Source organism: Onychostoma macrolepis, chromosome 05 (assembly GCF_012432095.1).
Source record: "Onychostoma macrolepis isolate SWU-2019 chromosome 05, ASM1243209v1, whole genome shotgun sequence".
Classification (NCBI taxonomy): Eukaryota; Metazoa; Chordata; class Actinopteri; order Cypriniformes; family Cyprinidae; genus Onychostoma; species Onychostoma macrolepis.
Genome location: NC_081159.1, coordinates 27,851,122 through 27,869,247, shown reverse-complemented (window position 1 = coordinate 27,869,247; position 18,126 = coordinate 27,851,122). Strand labels below are relative to the sequence as shown.

Below are 18,126 nucleotides of genomic sequence, written 5' to 3'. Positions count from 1 at the left end.
TACATTCACTTAATGTTTTATGAAGCACCTAGCAAATGCATTATTGGAAATGAATTATTTTTCAGTTTCACACAATTAATCCGACCTAATCCAACCTGAATTTGCATTATTCCAATGTGTCACCCTATTTTATCCTATCCTATCCTATCCTACCCTGCCCTGTCCCGTCCCGCAGCATTCCACCCCATCCCATCCCCTCCTATCCCCGCCTGCTTTCTGTTTCCAGGTGGGCTTTAAATTGCACACGTGGTGTTGCAGTTGGTTTACAGCTGCCTAGCTGCACCCGATTACAATACTGCCAATGATACTCGCAGCTGATTGGCGGACACGTGTCACGTGACCCTTAAGTTTCGCGGTGACGTTCGCAAGAGTTAGTTGTGACACAGGAGGCATCCAGGAACACAGGTACTGTCCATTAACAGACGGCATATTTCCTAAACAAAAACATCGTGTGAGTTTTCTGCGTGAAATTGGAGGAATGAAGGCGTCGGCAGACATTATAATCCACGCCCTAGAAGCCGCAGCAGCGCCTGTTGACAAACATTAGTTAGCTTGTTAGCTGCGCTCAACTTGTATCAGGGCCCGTATTCGACTGAATTGATCCCACTGATTATGTGAATCACGGGATTTGTGTGTTTCTTTGGATAAAAATCTGTTTTGAGGGCTGTATATTGCATTTATTGCAACGATTTATCTCCATGTAACGTGACAAGCGATAGCATATGTTAAGCACCTTTAGTGCGTATTGTTGTATCGGATGTGATGTGTTTGCTGCAAACTATATTGACAACAATAACAAGACAGTGATGGCTTGTAATCGGGCTGTGATGAAGCACTGTCCTGATGTTACTCTGATAAACATCAGTGTGAGCTGTCATAGGTTAGAAAGCTTTAGTTCTTTCTAATCCTGGTCCTGGAGTAGCACTGCATTGCACATTTGGGATATTCCCTGTTTAACATCCATGATTTATTAGTAGAGGCTCCAACACCTGAACAGGATGTGTTTTATAAGGGATTGAACCAATATTTAAAAGATTGCTGCATTTTCTGCATCAAAGATGGAAAATCTTGGTTAGAATTGAATCCTCTTTGTTTTAGGCCTTGTAACATAAAACACTGTTGTTTTATGCATTAGGTGTCGCACAGTATGTTTTCTGTTACATTTAAACATTTAGCCGATGCTTTTATCCAAAGCGACAATTGGGGAACAAAACAAGCAATTCATCATACATGAGTCAATAAAATTTACAGTACCACAAGGTCGAGTTGCAAGACTAAGTGCCTTTTTTACAATGACCTCAAAAAGTATGTAGACACTTAAAAGTTAAGTGTGCTGATTTTTAGCGAGCTTTGTGTTGTTACAATGTCTGTAGTATATGTAAATGAACAATGTGTACTTTTTCTCTGTTACCTGCACCCAGATATCCTGTTTATTTGTCATGAAAGGTCCAATGGATGACTCTGAATGTTTTATTTTGCGTCATCTGGTGGTTTTTTGACAACTCCAAGGCAACTTTTGTTAAAACTAATAATCATACTTCTGGATTTTTGTATTGCTGCCAATGGACAGTCAGATCAACTGTTGAAGTTTTTTGACAAAAGAGAGTGCAACAGCTATTCTTCTCTGGTCATGGAGCATTAATTTCAGGGGGAAAAAAACTCTTTCTAGTGTTCAGACAGTCAAGATTTTTGAAAAGCCAAACTTGCAAGCAGTGAATTACCCTTTCAACACCCGTTCACACCAAGGGTGATGGCTATATTTAGTTCTAACTATAAAGTTCTAATTCGTTGAGAATAGGAATAATACAATATAGTTTGAAGAACAATTTTTTTCTTTTGGCTGATGGCCGATTAAAAACATAAACAGTCAATCTGAGCCTGACTTCAAAGAGCTTGAGCATTTAAAGTGTCAGATGATATAACTGCAATGCACACTTATAATAAACAGAACGTTATCTTGCATTGGTGTCGACAGCAGTATAGTTACGGTTATTTTTATAGTTATTGTACTTGGTGTGAATTTATACTTCTGTTTCTCGTAGGAATGGGTCAAGAAGCAGGCAAGTCTGCATGGCCCAAACCAACAGGAGGATACCAGACCATCTCAGGCAGGAGGTACGGCCGGAGACACGCGTATATCAGTTTCCGGCCAGTTACAGATAAACAAAGAGTCGCATCCACTGTGGACTGTCAAAACATGGAGAGGATGAGTAGTCAAAAGGACCCGGCAGTGGGTACGTACCAGCTGGTGATGGGAACCCTTAGTGGATAATGAAACTAAAGAGTTACTCCACATTTAAGCCCAAGTGTGTAATTTTCTCACCACAAATGAGAGAGAAAAAAATACGAATTGCTAAATTACTGACTGCTATTGGTTGAAAAACTGATCCCACCCCAAACTCAAGCCAAGCAAACAGATTATTATTTTTTTAAAGATTATTCTGGAAATCAATTTATGGTAAATATGGCTTACTTATAGTTGTCACTAAATATTGTATTGAAATATTATAATATTATGTTAAAATTGCAAACTTCAGCAAACAAGTCCTGAGTAACTGGAAATCTGTGAGCATTAAAAGTGGAGGAATGGATTTTGAGATTGAGGTTCTCATGGTGAATAAACAGCTTTGTAATATTGGGAATGTAACAGGGATTTTGAAGAGCTGAAATATGCGTGCGTGCGTGTGTGGGTTGTTCTGCTTTAGAGTGAAGCATTCATCACCTTTTAAAGGTGTAGACAGAAACCCTGTAGGAGACCATTTGACTTTATTATGCAAATATATACGAGAATGGTGAGGGTGGGTAGAAAGTAGTTTGAAATGGGTTTTGGTTTCTTATGTTTTTATAGGGTGACTGTCAGGAAATGCCCAGGTCATATTTCACCCCTAAAACCAAACGTAAACAACAAAAAATAATTTTTAATTAAGAAAATGAAGCCTGTTGTCAGGACCAGTAAGAATGTTTTGCAACATTATTTTCACGGCAATTAAGCACATGCAAAGCATGTTCTCATTGTCTTGCTCTAAACGGTCTCTTAATGTCCCTAAATTGATAATTTAATTCTAGTTTACTTCAGTGCGAAAAATAGATTTATTAAAATGTTTAATTATTAAATAAGAATTTTCTTCATAAAAATAAATTGTTTACATTGTGAAGTATAATTTATTGCACTGCCTTTAGTTTGTCATTTTTAAAAGAAATTTTAAGGTAATTTTCAGGACAAGGTGATTTTCATTATTTTATTACAATAATGAACAAGGTCTTGTTTTATTACAGTAATGATCATTTTGGGGTAAACACAGTTGTCATGAAAGAGACAAAATGCTTCCAAAAATAGATTTTATTTTTTGTAATGCAAATAATAATTTCTTATGTTCTTGTAAATTTGTGGTAAATGCAACCAAAACATTTCTTTGTCTATAGTGCATATACACTTACTTCCTATATAAAACAATGAAATTATATCCTGTGAAGGAGAACGAATAATAACTGAAACATTTTCTTCTAGCATCAAAGGGCAACATTTCTTCAGTGCTTCAGAATATCCTGCCGACAGCATGCACAAATGCAGTGTGCCCTGAGTTAAATGCAGCATCAAATCAGGAGGGGCACAGCAGGAGGCAGTCTTCATTGTGTAGAGTCACAAAAGCGCCCTCAAACCATTTCAAGAGACCAAAGAGTGACCAGGTTGTGCCATGTGACAGAAAATATTATTCTGACATAGAAAAAAGTGAACAGGCTAGAGTGTGGCCCATCAGTGAAGACCCTAAGCCCAACCCAGAAGCTCTGAGTTACATCAACATTGACGCCTATGAGCCTGACAGCAGTGGGGCTGAGGAGGAGGACTCGAATTTAAATCCATCTCAGGCTGCTCAGAAGAGACTTGATGGTATTTGTGAATTGGCTGGGAATTCGCTTGATGATTCGCATCCTAATGTATTTTCAAATATACGTAAACATTCAGTGCAAATGGCACCTTCTAAAAGCGCGACAGACCTTTGCTGTGAGCAGCCAGATTTTGAAAGAACTGTAAAAGCAAATAGAAAAGTTAGTCCGTTGTTGGTTTGTGAAGACCAAGTTCCAAAATGTCATGGGGTTACAGCCAGCTCTGCACCCGCTTCCTATAAAAGCACAGGAAAAAGCACAGGAAAAACCAACCCTGAAGAAACATTTCAGTCCGAAATGGTCGTGAGGCCAAAGATCCGCAAACAGACGAGCGAGACTCACCTTGAAAGTAGGAAACGTTCCGAAAAAGAGGAAGTAAGCCATTTGTCAGGCTCAGCAGTCAGAAACAAGTGTGGCTCAGCACCTCCGGGTTTCCTCGCACAAACAAGCCCTGAAAATGAGTTGCTCTTTGACTTTCCACCCATGGCCTTGAGTGACCTCAACTCTGAGGACAGGAAAAATGAGGGTGATGATAAAACCAAAGTAGATGAGGATGATGATGATGATGAGATCTGGGAAGATCTGGAGAATTTTGGAGAGAAATGTGATCCATCTACAAAGGGTGATGAAAGGTACAGTATTGCATGCATTTCCATTTAATTTATTGCACTAAAATGTGATTTAATGAATTGTACAGCTTTCTGCACAATAATTATGTATATAAAAATAGAACGTGTATAAAAATCATGTATGTGCGTTAATATATAGTAAGAGGATTCTCTGCATCAATGCCAGTGGTCAGTACAACACAGTTGGTGAGATGAGACTTAATTGATGTTTACCTTCGTGTTATTTATGTGGTAATGGAAGAAAATCTTTAAAGGGAGAAAATCTTTAGATGTTATAAAATCACACTATTGTTAAAAAAATGTAAGATATTTAATTATTTTGAAAAAGGTATTTTATGGCTGCATTTCTGAAATCAAAAATGATAGCAAAAATAGTAATGTTGTGAAATATTATTGTAATTTGTAATATATCTATGTTCTATTTGAACATATATTTTCAAATGTAATTTATTCCTAAGATACAGAGCTATATTTTCAGCAGACATTACACCAGTCTTTAGTGTCGCATGATTCTTCAGAAATCATTCTAATATGCTGATTTGGTGCTCAAGACTTTTTTTTTTTTTTTTTTTTTGTTATCATCAATGTAGTTCTAAATATTTTTCTGGAAACTGAGATGCATTTGTTTTTCAGGATTCTTTGAATAGAAACTTCAAAAAAAACAATTTCAAGCTTGAAATTGAAAAATTTTGCAATATTGTAGATATTAAGTCTCTATTGTCACTTTTGATTAATTTAATGTGTCCCCAAACTTAAAACTTTAGTTGAGTTCAGCTCAGTTATAGAAATTTATTTTTTTAATTCAATTCTAATAAACAAAAGCATAATATTTAGGTCCCACATTTTATGTGCAAGCCTGTTACCTATTTTGTGATATTTTGGATATATATTTCTATAGCATTGTGGGAAGCAAATACTCTTTATTCAGTTTTCTCAATTTTTGCGTCACTAGTACTGTTGAATTTATTCATCAAGCTCAACGGTTCAACCCTGATACAAAAGATATTAAAGATATATATTTACATGTCCGTTTTTATACTATTTTATACATGTTTGCTTGCTTGCTTATTTATAGAAAATTACAAAAACAGGCTTTTAAACTTTTGCTAACAGAGTTACAGAAATTGCAAAGTCAGGTGGATGAGCCTCGTTTAAAAAAATCCTCCTAATTGAAGTCAAGGATGAGCTTGGGCGGTTACTGTGAATGCTTGATAAGGTATACACTCAGGAAATGAGTGAGATGCCAAAGGTGCGCTCAGTGGGTGCTCATTCTGCATGCTAAGGCTCTTCAGCTAAGAGGATTAGATTGACTTTTACGAGGTGGGCTCACGTGTGTTTGTGCGTGTATCCTGCTCCGTGTGCTCAGCAGCAGCTCAGAATTCAGCGAGGGCGAGTGGTCGGCCTCGTGGACGTCTGACTCTGGGCTGGAGAAAGAGAGGTGCACAAGTGAGGAAAGTTGGGAGACTCTGCCTGGCATGGATGAGCCGCCTGACAGCAGTAGCAGCAGCAGTTTGGAGGAAGTGCCTTCTCTCAACCTCGCCTTAGAGTAAGCACACATCCTCTAACAAACTCGAAACACTTTAGTAATACTGAGTAATAACATCATTACTCACCTGCCACCCCATTGACCAAGACTAGTATTTATAATGATGTTTTGGTAATTGATATAGTATTTCTATATCTGTTTTGGTAGTTGATTTTATTTTGGCAACTCATTTTAAGTGTTTTCTAATGGCATTAAATGATTTATTTTGACGTTTTGCAATGCCAAATTATTAACAAATTCCAAAAATAATAACTTTTTTTCCAATTAAAAACAAACCTCAGTGAGAAAGCCATCAGTTGTATGATTACGTCCGTAAAACGTAAAACATTATTAAGGTATTGCAGACTGTGCATTCTCTCTCCTTATCACTTCTTGTTTCTCCACAGCTGTATATTTTTGTGGCTTTTTCCCTTTTCATCTGCAAAAATCAACCTAATCATACTCTGTTCATTTTAAAGCAGTAGATATGAAAGATCAGTGAGCTGCCTTGCTGATCACATATTTGGGCAGTACTGAGTTAATTAGGCTCACACACTCACATATGGCACAAATAAGAAAGTTGTCTGGGTAGGCCACTTATCTGGAATTGATTAATAAATTACTAGTAAATGAGTCTGTCTACAGCAGTGATGTACACAGACACCTGCTACTGCTATTATTCCAACATCTTTGGTCACTAGGGACACAATGAAATGCAATGTCAGATTAATTTAAATGTGTTGAGCATTTTAATAATGTTAAAATATCCCTTTTTTCTGCTGTCCTGTGTTTGTGTGTGGTGTTCTTCAGGGAGCAGACCCCTCTGGAGGAGGGCGAGATCCCCTGGGTCATGTATAATGAGGACTCGGGCAGCAGCAGTGATGAAGACCCTGATGGTGTCAGTCAGTTTGTGCACCCTGGACTCTTTATCCTGGATGGCAACAATAACCTGGAGGATGATTCCAGCATGAGTGAAGACCTGGACACAGAATGGAGGTCAATAAACCTTATAGATTAAAAAAATATTTATAACAATAATAATAATGTAATGTCATGTCATCCTTTAACTCTTACAGGGGAAATCTCATGAAACATGTCAAGAACATGATGTCCCTATAAAAGCTAAATTGTTGTACTTTGCATACTAATTTATGCAGATTTAAAAATATATATTTTTTTTACTGTAATGATCATTTTACTTATTAATTTAATTATTAAATTAAATTGGGTATTTTTTTTAATTTTTTTTTACCTTTCAGCAGTTATGCATTATTATAATGAGAATTTGAAAGGAAAATGTGCTTGTGATTAAAAAAATATATCACTAACCTAAAAATAGACTTCATTCCTTAATGCAAAAAAAAAAAATCAAATAAAAATCCTGATTTTTGGGTGAAACATGACACACATTCCTGAGATTCACCCGAAAGATGCATGCCTAAAATATGCAAAATGGTAATGAAATGTATTTTACTATAATACAGGGTGGCCGCGGGTCCTTAAAAAGTCTTAAAATGTATTAAATAAAGTTTTTCTTAAAGGCCTTAAAAAGTCTTAAAATGTCTTAAATTCAGATTCAGTGGGTCTTAAATATCTTCGGTCTCGTTACCGCAAAAGTTTCACCAGTCTGACGGACCCAGTGACTGTTTACAATCATTGGACAGACGGAAGATTTCCCCGCGCGCTGTATTTACTGCGTCATCAGAGAGAGTTGCGGTAGCAGAATGCAGGTCGAATACCACCAGCTCGCTGACAAGCCTCCTAGCTGCTTTAAATGGGTTAATGCAAGTTTACTGAAAAATTGCTAGAGGATTTTACTTGCCCGACGGGACAAATAGCTTGATTAAAACTTAAGTGACATTTTATTACATTCAGCGTAAACAGCGATTGATAATGGATAGTGTATTTCTGGTATCAATGTTGCGCTGTTGAGGCTCATGTTGCCTGTCTCTGTGAGAGACTTATATTGAGAAATCAAATCAAATGAGCATAACGGCAAACATAAAGAAACTCGCAGAACGAAAATAGTTCCAAACAAACAGAAGTATTGCACATTCTCCGAGCAGCACTCGCATGTTTGTTCCTGAATGATTCAGTGTTTTGAATGAATCGGTTGAATGAATAAGTGACTTACCGCCACCTACTGGTGCTTTAGTTAGTTTAAAAGTATGCATTTTTCCACCAACATTTCTTATTTGTATATTCAAAATTTTTTATTTAAAACATTAATCTCATAACATTATTGTGGTTGTAAATTTGTAGGGCAAATTATTTAATTTGATTGCTAACAGCCCTGTTGTGTATATTAAATTTCTTCATCAATTTGACATGAAAGATGATGCATACATTTAATAAGGTTAAAAAATCTTGGACTTTATGGAGGTAAATAACAACCTGGGGTAAATATTAAAAACATGCAGATTTAAATATGTAAAATCTGAATAGAAAACTGATGAAAATATTGCTTCATTTACACCACCAAAAATATTGCTGATGCGGAGCTTTTGAGGGATATTTTGTATGGGATATTGTCTGCAGATATGAAAAGTTCTGTGTATATCGTAATAATAAATAGCATTTTTGACGACAGCGATATTTTGTTTTCTTTTTAAATTTAAAAACACATTAAATATTACATTTACATATGTAATATAATGTGTATTTCCTTCACAGGTTTGGTCTTAAATTTTACATAAGGTGGTATTAAAAAGGTCTTGAAAATTCTTAAATTTAACTTGTTCATATCTGTAGACACCCTGTAATAGATTACAAAAAGAACTATTGATTGTGTCAGCTGTAACATGCTGACTAAGAGAGAAGAGCTGTGTTTAAAGTCCCTTGTTTTTCAGGTTTCTGGATGAATTTGGCGACGGTTTTGGGATGGCTCAAGCAATCTCTTACGTGGATCATTCCCAGCTCCTTACTTACATGGCGTTAGAGGAGCGTCTTGCTCAGGCTATGGAGGTGAGGGAATTGTATGGTTTTCTTTTTTGATCACAATTTAAACTGAGAGTTTAGAAATATCTATCTCTATCTATCTATCTATCTATCTATCTATCTATCTAATATATACAGGTGCATCTCAATAAATTATAATGTCGTGGAAAAGTTCATTTATTTCAGTAATTCAACTCAAATTGTGAAACTCGTGTATTAAATAAATTCAATGCACACAGACTGAAATAGTTTAAAGGAACACTCCACTTTTTTTGGAAATAGGCTCGTTCTCCAACTCCCCCAGAGTTAATAAGTACCATGGCGCAGTGATATTACGCAGCGCCTGAAAGTAGTCCCCAGCTATATTATAACTAGGTACCTAGCTGGGGACTACTTTCTGGCACTGCGTAATATCACTGCACCTGCTGCGGCCTTGGTACGGCAGCAAAGTTCCTTGATTATTACGCCGGAATGAGAGTATAGTTCTTAATCATATCAGCCTAGAAAATCGCAACTTTTCATTTTCCGCCGGTCTTAGTACACGATATAACTACAGAAGAGTCAAGTTTTAAATAGGACAAATATCGAAACTCTTTGGTCATTTTTTAACGCGATTCTAGTGGTCTAATCGGATTCAATGATCTATGCTAAGCTATGCTAAAAGTGCTATCGCCAGATCCAGAGATCAGCTAAATGGAATCAAAAATGGTAAAACTCAGCTTATTAACTCTGGGGGAGTTGGAGAATGAGCCTATTTCCAAAAAAGTGGAGTGTTCCTTTAAGTCTTTGGTTCTTTTAATTGTGATGATTTTGGCTCACATTTAACAAAAACCCACCAATTCACTATCTCAACAAATTAGAATATGGTGACATGCCAATCAGCTAATCAACTCAAAACACCTGCAAAGGTTTCCTGAGACTTCAAAATGGTCTCTCAGTTTGGTTCACTAGGCTACACAATCATGGGGAAGACTGCTGATCTGACAGTTGTCCAGAAGACAATCATTGACACCCTTCACAAGGAGGGTAAGCCACAAACATTCATTGCCAAAGAAACTGGCTCTTCAAAGAAAAAGACCGAGAGAACCGCAGCCTTATGAGGATTGTCAAGCAAAATCGATTCAAAAATTTGAGTGAACTTCACAAGGAATGGACTGAGGCTGGGGTCAAGGCATCAAGAGCCACCACACACAGACATGTCAAGGAATTTGGCTACAGTTGTCGTATTCCTCTTGTTAAGTCACTCCTGAACCACAGACAACGTCAGAGGCATCTTATCTGGGCTAAGGAGAAGAACTGGACTGTTGCCCAGTTGTCCAAAGTCCTCTCTTCAGATGAGAGCAAGTTTTGGATTTCATTTGAAAACCAAGGTCCTAGAGTCTGGAGGAAGGGTGGAGAAGCTCGTAGCCCAAGTTGCTTGAAGTCCAGTGTTAAGTTTCCAGTCTGTGATGATTTGGGGTGCAATATCATCTGCTGGTGTTGGTGCATTGTTTTTTTGAAAACCAAAGTCACTGCACCCGTTTACCAAGAAATTTTGGAGCACTTCATGCTTCCTTCTGCTGACCAGCTTTTTAAAGATGCTGATTTCATTTTCCAGCAGGATTTGGCACCTGCCCACACTGCCAAAAGCACCAAAAGTTGGTTAAATGACCATGGTGTTGGTGTGCTTGACTGGCCAGCAAACTCACCAGACCTGAGCCCCATAGAGAATCTATGGGGTATTGTCAAGAGGAAAATGAGAAACAAGAGACCAAAAAATGCAGATGAGCTGAAGGCCACCGTCAAAGAAACCTGGGCTTCCATACCACCTCAGCAGTGCCACAAACTGATCACCTCCATGCCACGCCGAATTGAGGCAGTAATTAAAGCAAAAGGAGCCCCTACCAAGTATTGAGTACATATACAGAACATGAACATACTTTCCAGAAAGCCAACAATTCACTAAAAATGTGTTTTTTTTATTGGTCTTATGAAGTATTCTAATTTGTTGAGATAGTGAATTGGTGGGTTTTTGTTAAATGTGAGCCAAAATCATCACAATTAAAAGAACCAAAGACTTAAACTACTTCAGTCTGTGTGCACTGAATTTATTTAATACACGAGTTTCACAATTTGAGTTGAATTACTGAAATAAATTAACTTTTCCATGACATTCTAATTTATTGAGATGCACCTGTATACATACACACCGGGTGTGTCTCACTCCTCCTCAAAAGTGAAGCTGCGTGCTCTTTGATCGCCCCCTGGTGGCTGGCTGCAGTACAGTCATAAACCCCACCCTCTCCATGTAAACGAATGGGACTTAAGTCAAAATAAAAAAAATTATTACTCTTCCAATATAATTTTCCGAAATATGGTTTTGGTTATTTAAGGTAGTTATCACACTGATATGTTCAATTGTTCGTCTTTGTGATAAGTTTCATTTTAGCTAGTAACTTGATGCTATAAAAATGGGGCGTGTCGTTATGGTTGATTGGGTCTGCAGGAGTTTGATTCCGCGGCTCCACCTCACGACTCTACTGCGCAGACTCTGGCTCCAAATGACATCATTTTCTCAAGATGGCAGCGGCCATACTGAGATGTATTCGCTTTTCTATAGTGGAAGTGGAGATGCGTCGTCCATCTTTTTTTACAGTCTATTATACATACACACCAAGATGGCGTAATATTTTAATAATAAAAAAAAATATCTATTATTGCTATTATAATTATTATTACTAAATAAAATATAAAAATCCTAAACAATCAAGAAATATTACAATTGTAGTACTTCACTGTAGCTTTAAAAAAACAGTATATTTAAAATTGCATTACTAAAATTTATGGCTGTTTTAATTTCTTTATTTTCAAATGTAAAACTACCCCAATTTTAAGGAGCCCTTAAACCTTGTCTTTTGTTTGTAAGTGCTTCTCATTACAAGTGTGGGAAGATGGATGGTGCATGTTGCGTTCCTGAATGCATGTCATAACTGACCTAAACAGAAAATAGATGCAGAGATGAAGAGCACAGTGCCACACTTTACTCTAATACACGCAGTGCATATATATTTATTTAAGTGAAATGCAGCCTTTGCCATTTGATAATTGCGCTAAGCCATATTACGATTATGGTTTTATTTTGATTGATTGTGCAGCTCTAGCATTAAGCATATATTAAAATGTTTACCAAACTGAAGGGAGTCTGTATTGCTTCTCTGATATTGCTGTTTGAATCACTGTGCAGTCTTAACTGTATTAGGCTTTGATGTCACCAAGAGTCTTTAAGAGTCAGATGAGTTTTTTTTTTTTTTTAATAAATAGAGTAGTTTCTATTATGCATCATCTGGACCAATTTTAATTAATGGTCAAATTGAAATGGAATCTCAGGATGCATTTAGTTTGATTATTGTTCATGTCTTAATGAGATGAAAGCATAGTAGTCTTGCATAAGGTATGCTGCTTTTCATTAACATATAAATATTGTGTTTGCTTGAGCAGCTAAGTTATACAAATAAATGATCCATCTTAATTCAACCAAAAAGACGTTAAAAAATTGGACTCAGTTGCTGACTGATGTGGTTAAACCCCAGCAAACTTCATTGATTTCAGCCAATGAGAGAGAGCACACTAGCAATGTAAGGTTTAATGTATAATTAACTTGCTTCTATCTTTATCCAGGGGAAATTAAATATGCTAATGTGTTTTGTTGTTTTGCAGGCAGCACTGGCTCATCTGGAGTCTTTGGCTATAGATGTGGAGCAGGCTCATCCCCCCGCCACTGAACAAATCATCGACTGCCTACCCCAGATCACCATCAATGCCGAGAACATTGGTACTACTTCCTTTACTTGTAGCTACATAAAGTGCACAAAATACAACGCTGCAGTCAGCAAGTGTCTTATAGCCTAGTGTACAGTTTTTAATCAGTCTGTTCGAACAATATGCAAATTTGGATGGACTCAGTGTTTAGTAGAAGTTCAGTAAAAACAATAAGAAATATGTTATTTTATGAAGCATTATTTTATGGGGTTTAAGCGTACTATATTATTGGATAAGTCTGGCATGTCACCAGAGACGTTGGTTGTTTCACTGGCAGATCAATTTTTTGATTGACATTTTTAAAAGAAATTACGTGCTCAATCAAGCTTTAAAAATGCATGGATATATTGATTACTATAATATCAATAAACATGCATTTGTAAAGTAGATTAAACTTTTATTTCAAACAAACGGTTCAAATTGTCAAATTTGTAAAAAAAAAAAAATTCACAAATTGAAAATTGATTTGTTACAATATGTTTGTTACAGTAAAAAAAAAAGCATATTCAAAAGTATATTTATGTAGTGATCAAAGATATTTCATGATCCATTTTGGCGTTATGAGCATTGTCAAATGGGCAATTTCTGAGTTTGAGGACATGAGTGGCTCTTAATTGACCCTTCGCCAAGTGACGTACGGATGTACTCACCAAGAAAACAATTGGTAACACACTACGCCGTGAAGGACCCGTCTGAAATTTGCCAGTGATTCAGAGGAGAACTGGGTGAAAGTGTTGTGGTCAGATGAGACCAAAATCGAGTTCTTTGGCATCAACTCAACTCACCGTGTTTGGAGGAGGAGGAATGCTGCCTATGACCCTAAGAACACCATCCCCACCGTCAAACATGGAGGTGGAAACATTATTCTTTGGGGGTGTTTTTCTACTATGGGTACAGGACAACTGCACCGCATCAAAGGGACGATGGACGGGGCCACGTACCGTCAGAGCCAGAGCATTGAACATGGGTCGTGGATGGGTATTCCAGCATGACAATGACCCAAAACACACGGCCAAAGGCAACAAAGGAGTGGCTCAAGAAGCAGCACATTAAGGTCCTGGAGTGGTCTAGCCTGTCTCTAGAACTTAATCCCATAGAAAATCTGTGGAGGGAGCTGAAGGTTCGAGTTGCCAAACGTCAGCCTCGAAACCTTAATGACTTGGAGAGGATCTGCAAAGAGGAGTGGGACAAAATCCCTCCTGAGATGTGTGCAAACCTGGTGGCCAACTACAAGAAACATCTGAACTCTGTGATTGCCAACAAGGGTTTTGCTAAGTACTAAGTCATGTTTTGCGAAGGGGTCAAATACTTATTAAATCAATTTATAATTTTTTTTTTTTTTTTTTTTTTTAAATGCATTTTTCTGGATTTTTTGTTGTTATTCTGTCTCTCACTGTTCAAAAAACCCTACCATTTTAAAATTATAGACATCATTTCTGTCGTCAGTGGGCAAACGTACAAAATCAGCAGGGGATCAAATAATTTTTTTCCCCACTGTAGCAAAAAAACTTTTCACGATATAATGTTCCATATCATTCGGTATCGGTAATTATTGAAAATTATTTATAACCCGTTTTAAACAAAGAGCAGTAGAAAAAAGGTTTGAATTTAACAACTGTATTTTTAATTTTAGTTTTAACAGTCAAACACAAAATAACATTTAAACAAATAACACTAATCTGCATATAAAATATAAGAAAGGAGATGAGGAAACATTTGGCTTGTCTCCTGAGGCCACAGCAGGATGCAATGAACAAAATAATGCACCACATTAAATTGTTTATTCAATGCAATGAAATAATGACTTGCACGTGAACCGATCATCTCTTCCTCTTTACTAGTTATAGCACAAAATAAACATGAATGAACGTCAGAAGGTATCTTGTTGTCAATACACACAATTTTGTAAGTTCAAGTCCACCAATGTTAATCCTTGTTGTACAAAATGGCAGACTTGGCATTATGATGGGTCAGATCGCCTGTCAATCAGGCTCCGGGCGAAGGGTGAATTCCAGCATGACACACAAGTATTCATAACTGGTCATAACAGACATGAAAAGTTGGGAATACAGCAGTTGTACACTTTGTGTAACACAGTGAGCTGCAGCAGACAGACTCTGTGTGGTATATTACAAACTTTATAGGAGTGTTACAAACCAGGTGTGTGTTTACGTCATTGTACTGTATTTATAATTTGCCTTCCTGTTTCTCATTGCTGCCCATGTGAAGTGTAATGCAGTTGGGAAATTGTAGTGTGTATGAGATACACTGACAGACACCGAAACCCAAGTTCATCACCTCAAAATGCTTATCTTGAAATACTTTGTGTACTCCTTTTTAGTGCAATACGAACACCAGATGAGAAATGTTTTTCACAAAACTCAACACACGGGATGAATGCGGGGAAAATCATGCTCGCACTAATGTCCCACTTCAATTTTATTGCCTGAGTACATTTGGGGTGATAAATCTGCTTTGGAAAGCATAAAATGACTTCATTTTCAGCCATAATGACTGAAATGAATAATTTGTGTGCGTGACTGGATCGAGACTCGTTTAAATATTTGGTTCGGTTGTTGTAGGTTCACGAGTTGAGTCTTTTACATGCTTTCACATGCACACTCTCTTTGGTTTTGCAGAGCAGGAGCAGTGCTGTGCCATCTGCTGTTGTGAATACGTCAAAGATGAGATCGCAACCCTGCTGCCGTGCCGCCACATGTTCCATAAACTCTGTGTCACTCTCTGGCTCAGAAAGGTAATGCTGTTTTTTTTTCTTGCAGCTTGTGAAAGAGACAAAAAAATGTAATGGTTATTAGGTCCCAATTTATATTAGGTGGCCTTAACTACAATGTACTTACATTAATCATTTGATACAATGCACTTATTGTGAACATACAGGTATTTTTAAAAATATAAATACAGTGTAAAAACATGTTTGTAGTTACATCTGTAATTAATTTCTGTAGTTATATTTATAATTACTCTGACTCATCCCTTACACCTTACCCGTATCCCACCTCAATAACAGTAAAAGTGTTTTGCATTACAATAAGTACATTGTACTTATTTTTTGATGTAAGTACATAGTAGTTAAGGCCACCTAATATAAAGTCTGACCGGTTATTACAGCCAAAACTTAACATTCTGTCATCATTTATGATTCAGACTTGTATGATTTTTGTTTATCTTCAGAACGTGAATAAAGATAATCAATATTCTCTCATCCTTTTTGAGCATCCATTGAAAGTCCATGCAACCAAAGCTTTCACGCGTTAAGTCCAAAAAGAATGGGTTACACTTTATTTTAAGGTGTTACAGGGTAATTATACATTTAAGTACGGAGTAATTTTAACTAACTACATGTACTTACTATATGGTTAAGATTGGGATTAGGATTTGGCTTGTTTTGGGGTTACTTGCATGTAATTATGCATAATTGATTAGATTATTTATGGTGTCTTTGTAACGCGTTACATGTACTTACTATTATAATAGCAAAGAATGTATTGTAAAAGCAATCCATATGCAACCAAGTCTTTTGAATAGACTTTATCATTTTATATAAAGAAGAGATTTCATTTTGGTATTTATATACATTTTCATATATTTCTTATTTTTATATTGACATAAATTGTCAAAAAAAGCTCATCAAATATGGTAAACTTGGCTTTTATCTTTATTTTTTACCCTCTTTTGGCGGTTAAACTACTGTCAGAATGTATTAAAGACATGCAGGGAAAATCAGAAATAAAAAGGAGGACATAGTTATTTTGCAACTGACCATATTGCATATGGTTTTGTAGGAGTTTCCCATCAGGAGGCGAGTATTTAAATTAATTTACTAAGATTTGCGGTAGTCAGTGTTACTGGTGTTTTTGCGCCATAATTTAACGCCCAAAAAAACGTTTCACTCCCATTGACACTTTTATGGTATTGTTCTCTCACGCTAATTTGCTTTTAGTAAATCTGGCCCATGGACTTTAATGAATGGACTGTAGTCTTTGGGGTTTCAATAAAAAAAAAAATCTTAATTTGTGATTTTGACAGTCTTATAAGTTTGGAACAACCCATTGGAGTGTCAGTAAATGATGACATAAGTTTTTGTGAACTATTCCTTTAAGAGCAGAATTTTATAGTGGCGTAATTACATGTACCGAACACTGTCTTTTCATGATTTTCAGTCTGGCACATGTCCAGTGTGTCGTCACGTTCTGACCCCGGCGGTGAGTGAACCTGCTGCTTCTGCTACTGAACAAGAAACGCCGCCATCCGGTCACAGCGCGTCTGGGGGAACGTGTTGAACGTCAGTCATACACCCATCAAAACATCCCACAAAGAAACACTTCAATAATAAATAATCTGTCTCACAAAGAAATGGCAAGCAGCGGCCTCAACTAGCATTCAGATTCCATTTAACCTAGTGACTTGTGCTGCAATTCAATCCAAACGTGGCAAACTAAAACTTATTTTCTAAGAAAATATGAATACGTATATATTCATAGGAAGCATATTTATTCATGTTTCAATTAAAATGTTTTTGTACATCCAGGCTAAACGTAAGTACATGTCTTTAACTTTTCACGTCATGTCCAGTAAAACTCAAATGCAATCCCTCAATAAAAGCTCACATTTGGTTCAAGTGATCATTTCTTTGCTCGATTCGGAGTGGCTTCCATGAGCTTTCCACCCTGAACTCTCTCCAGATATCCATTCAGAGTTCATTCAGTTGCTGAGGCGCATTGTAATTGCAGATTTAAGTGCATGTAGCTGGATATGAATGATAATAGCTGTGCGATATATTTCACTCTGGTTCATTTACATATTTGTATAAATCATCCAAATGATGGCCGCTGAATAGGTAGTTTTCACAAAGCAATATCATTTCCAGAAGTCTGTGCGAGAGGCTGACAGTCTGAACTGGAAAATATGATGGTGGGGGACTATAAATATGAAATGGATTGGTGCTGTTTATTGCTAAGGCAATTGGCATGTATTCAACATCGTGTTATTTAGAGGCGGCAGCTCGTATCCGTGGAGAAAAGCATCACCGCAGAATAATACTCAATGAAAGGCGCAGGTGTGCGGCCACCCGAATCACACATTATTGTGGACTCTATTTACTGTAATCTTGCAAACCAGACATATTATTTATGTATTTTTGAAAGACGTTGTTAACATGACTAACTCTTATGATTTATATATAAACCTTCCAGCAGATTTCACTGGCTGAATGATCAGTGAGATGAACAGCTGTAGGCACTTTCCACAAATAGGGTGTAAATTGGTGTTCCAGTTTAACAATGAAACACAATGGGTCTTATTCACGAATAAATTATGTGGCTTATTCTTATC

The 18,126-nt window shown here is 36.8% G+C and overlaps 1 protein-coding gene across 2 annotated transcripts; it reads left to right on the top strand.

Moving 5' to 3' along the window:
• The first annotated feature begins 275 nt into the window (after positions 1 to 275).
• On the top strand, positions 276 to 17,413 carry pja2 (praja ring finger ubiquitin ligase 2). 2 transcript variants are annotated; one of them, XM_058777214.1, is made up of 9 exons: positions 276 to 405; positions 2,043 to 2,234; positions 3,509 to 4,517; positions 5,884 to 6,060; positions 6,850 to 7,035; positions 8,889 to 9,003; positions 12,673 to 12,787; positions 15,414 to 15,529; positions 16,956 to 17,413. In XM_058777214.1, exons 2-9 carry the CDS (start codon positions 2,045 to 2,047, stop codon positions 17,073 to 17,075), a joined length of 2,028 nt encoding a protein of 675 aa, XP_058633197.1. In that variant the 5' UTR covers positions 276 to 405; positions 2,043 to 2,044; the 3' UTR covers positions 17,076 to 17,413. The 2 variants fall into 2 exon arrangements, with proteins under 2 accessions (XP_058633197.1, XP_058633196.1); XM_058777213.1 differs by having other exon boundaries at positions 5,881 to 6,060.
• Positions 17,414 to 18,126: the final 713 nt, after the last annotated feature.

Excerpts from the sequence above, each read along its gene's own strand:
- pja2 (XM_058777213.1), top strand. The coding sequence starts at position 2,045 with ATGGGTCAAGAAGCAGGCAAGTCTGCATGGCCCAAACCAACAGGAGGA. Across the intron at positions 9,004-12,672 it reads GTCTTGCTCAGGCTATGGAG|GCAGCACTGGCTCATCTGGA; the intron begins GTGAGGGAATTG and ends GTTGTTTTGCAG. Across the intron at positions 12,788-15,413 it reads CATCAATGCCGAGAACATTG|AGCAGGAGCAGTGCTGTGCC; the intron begins GTACTACTTCCT and ends TTGGTTTTGCAG.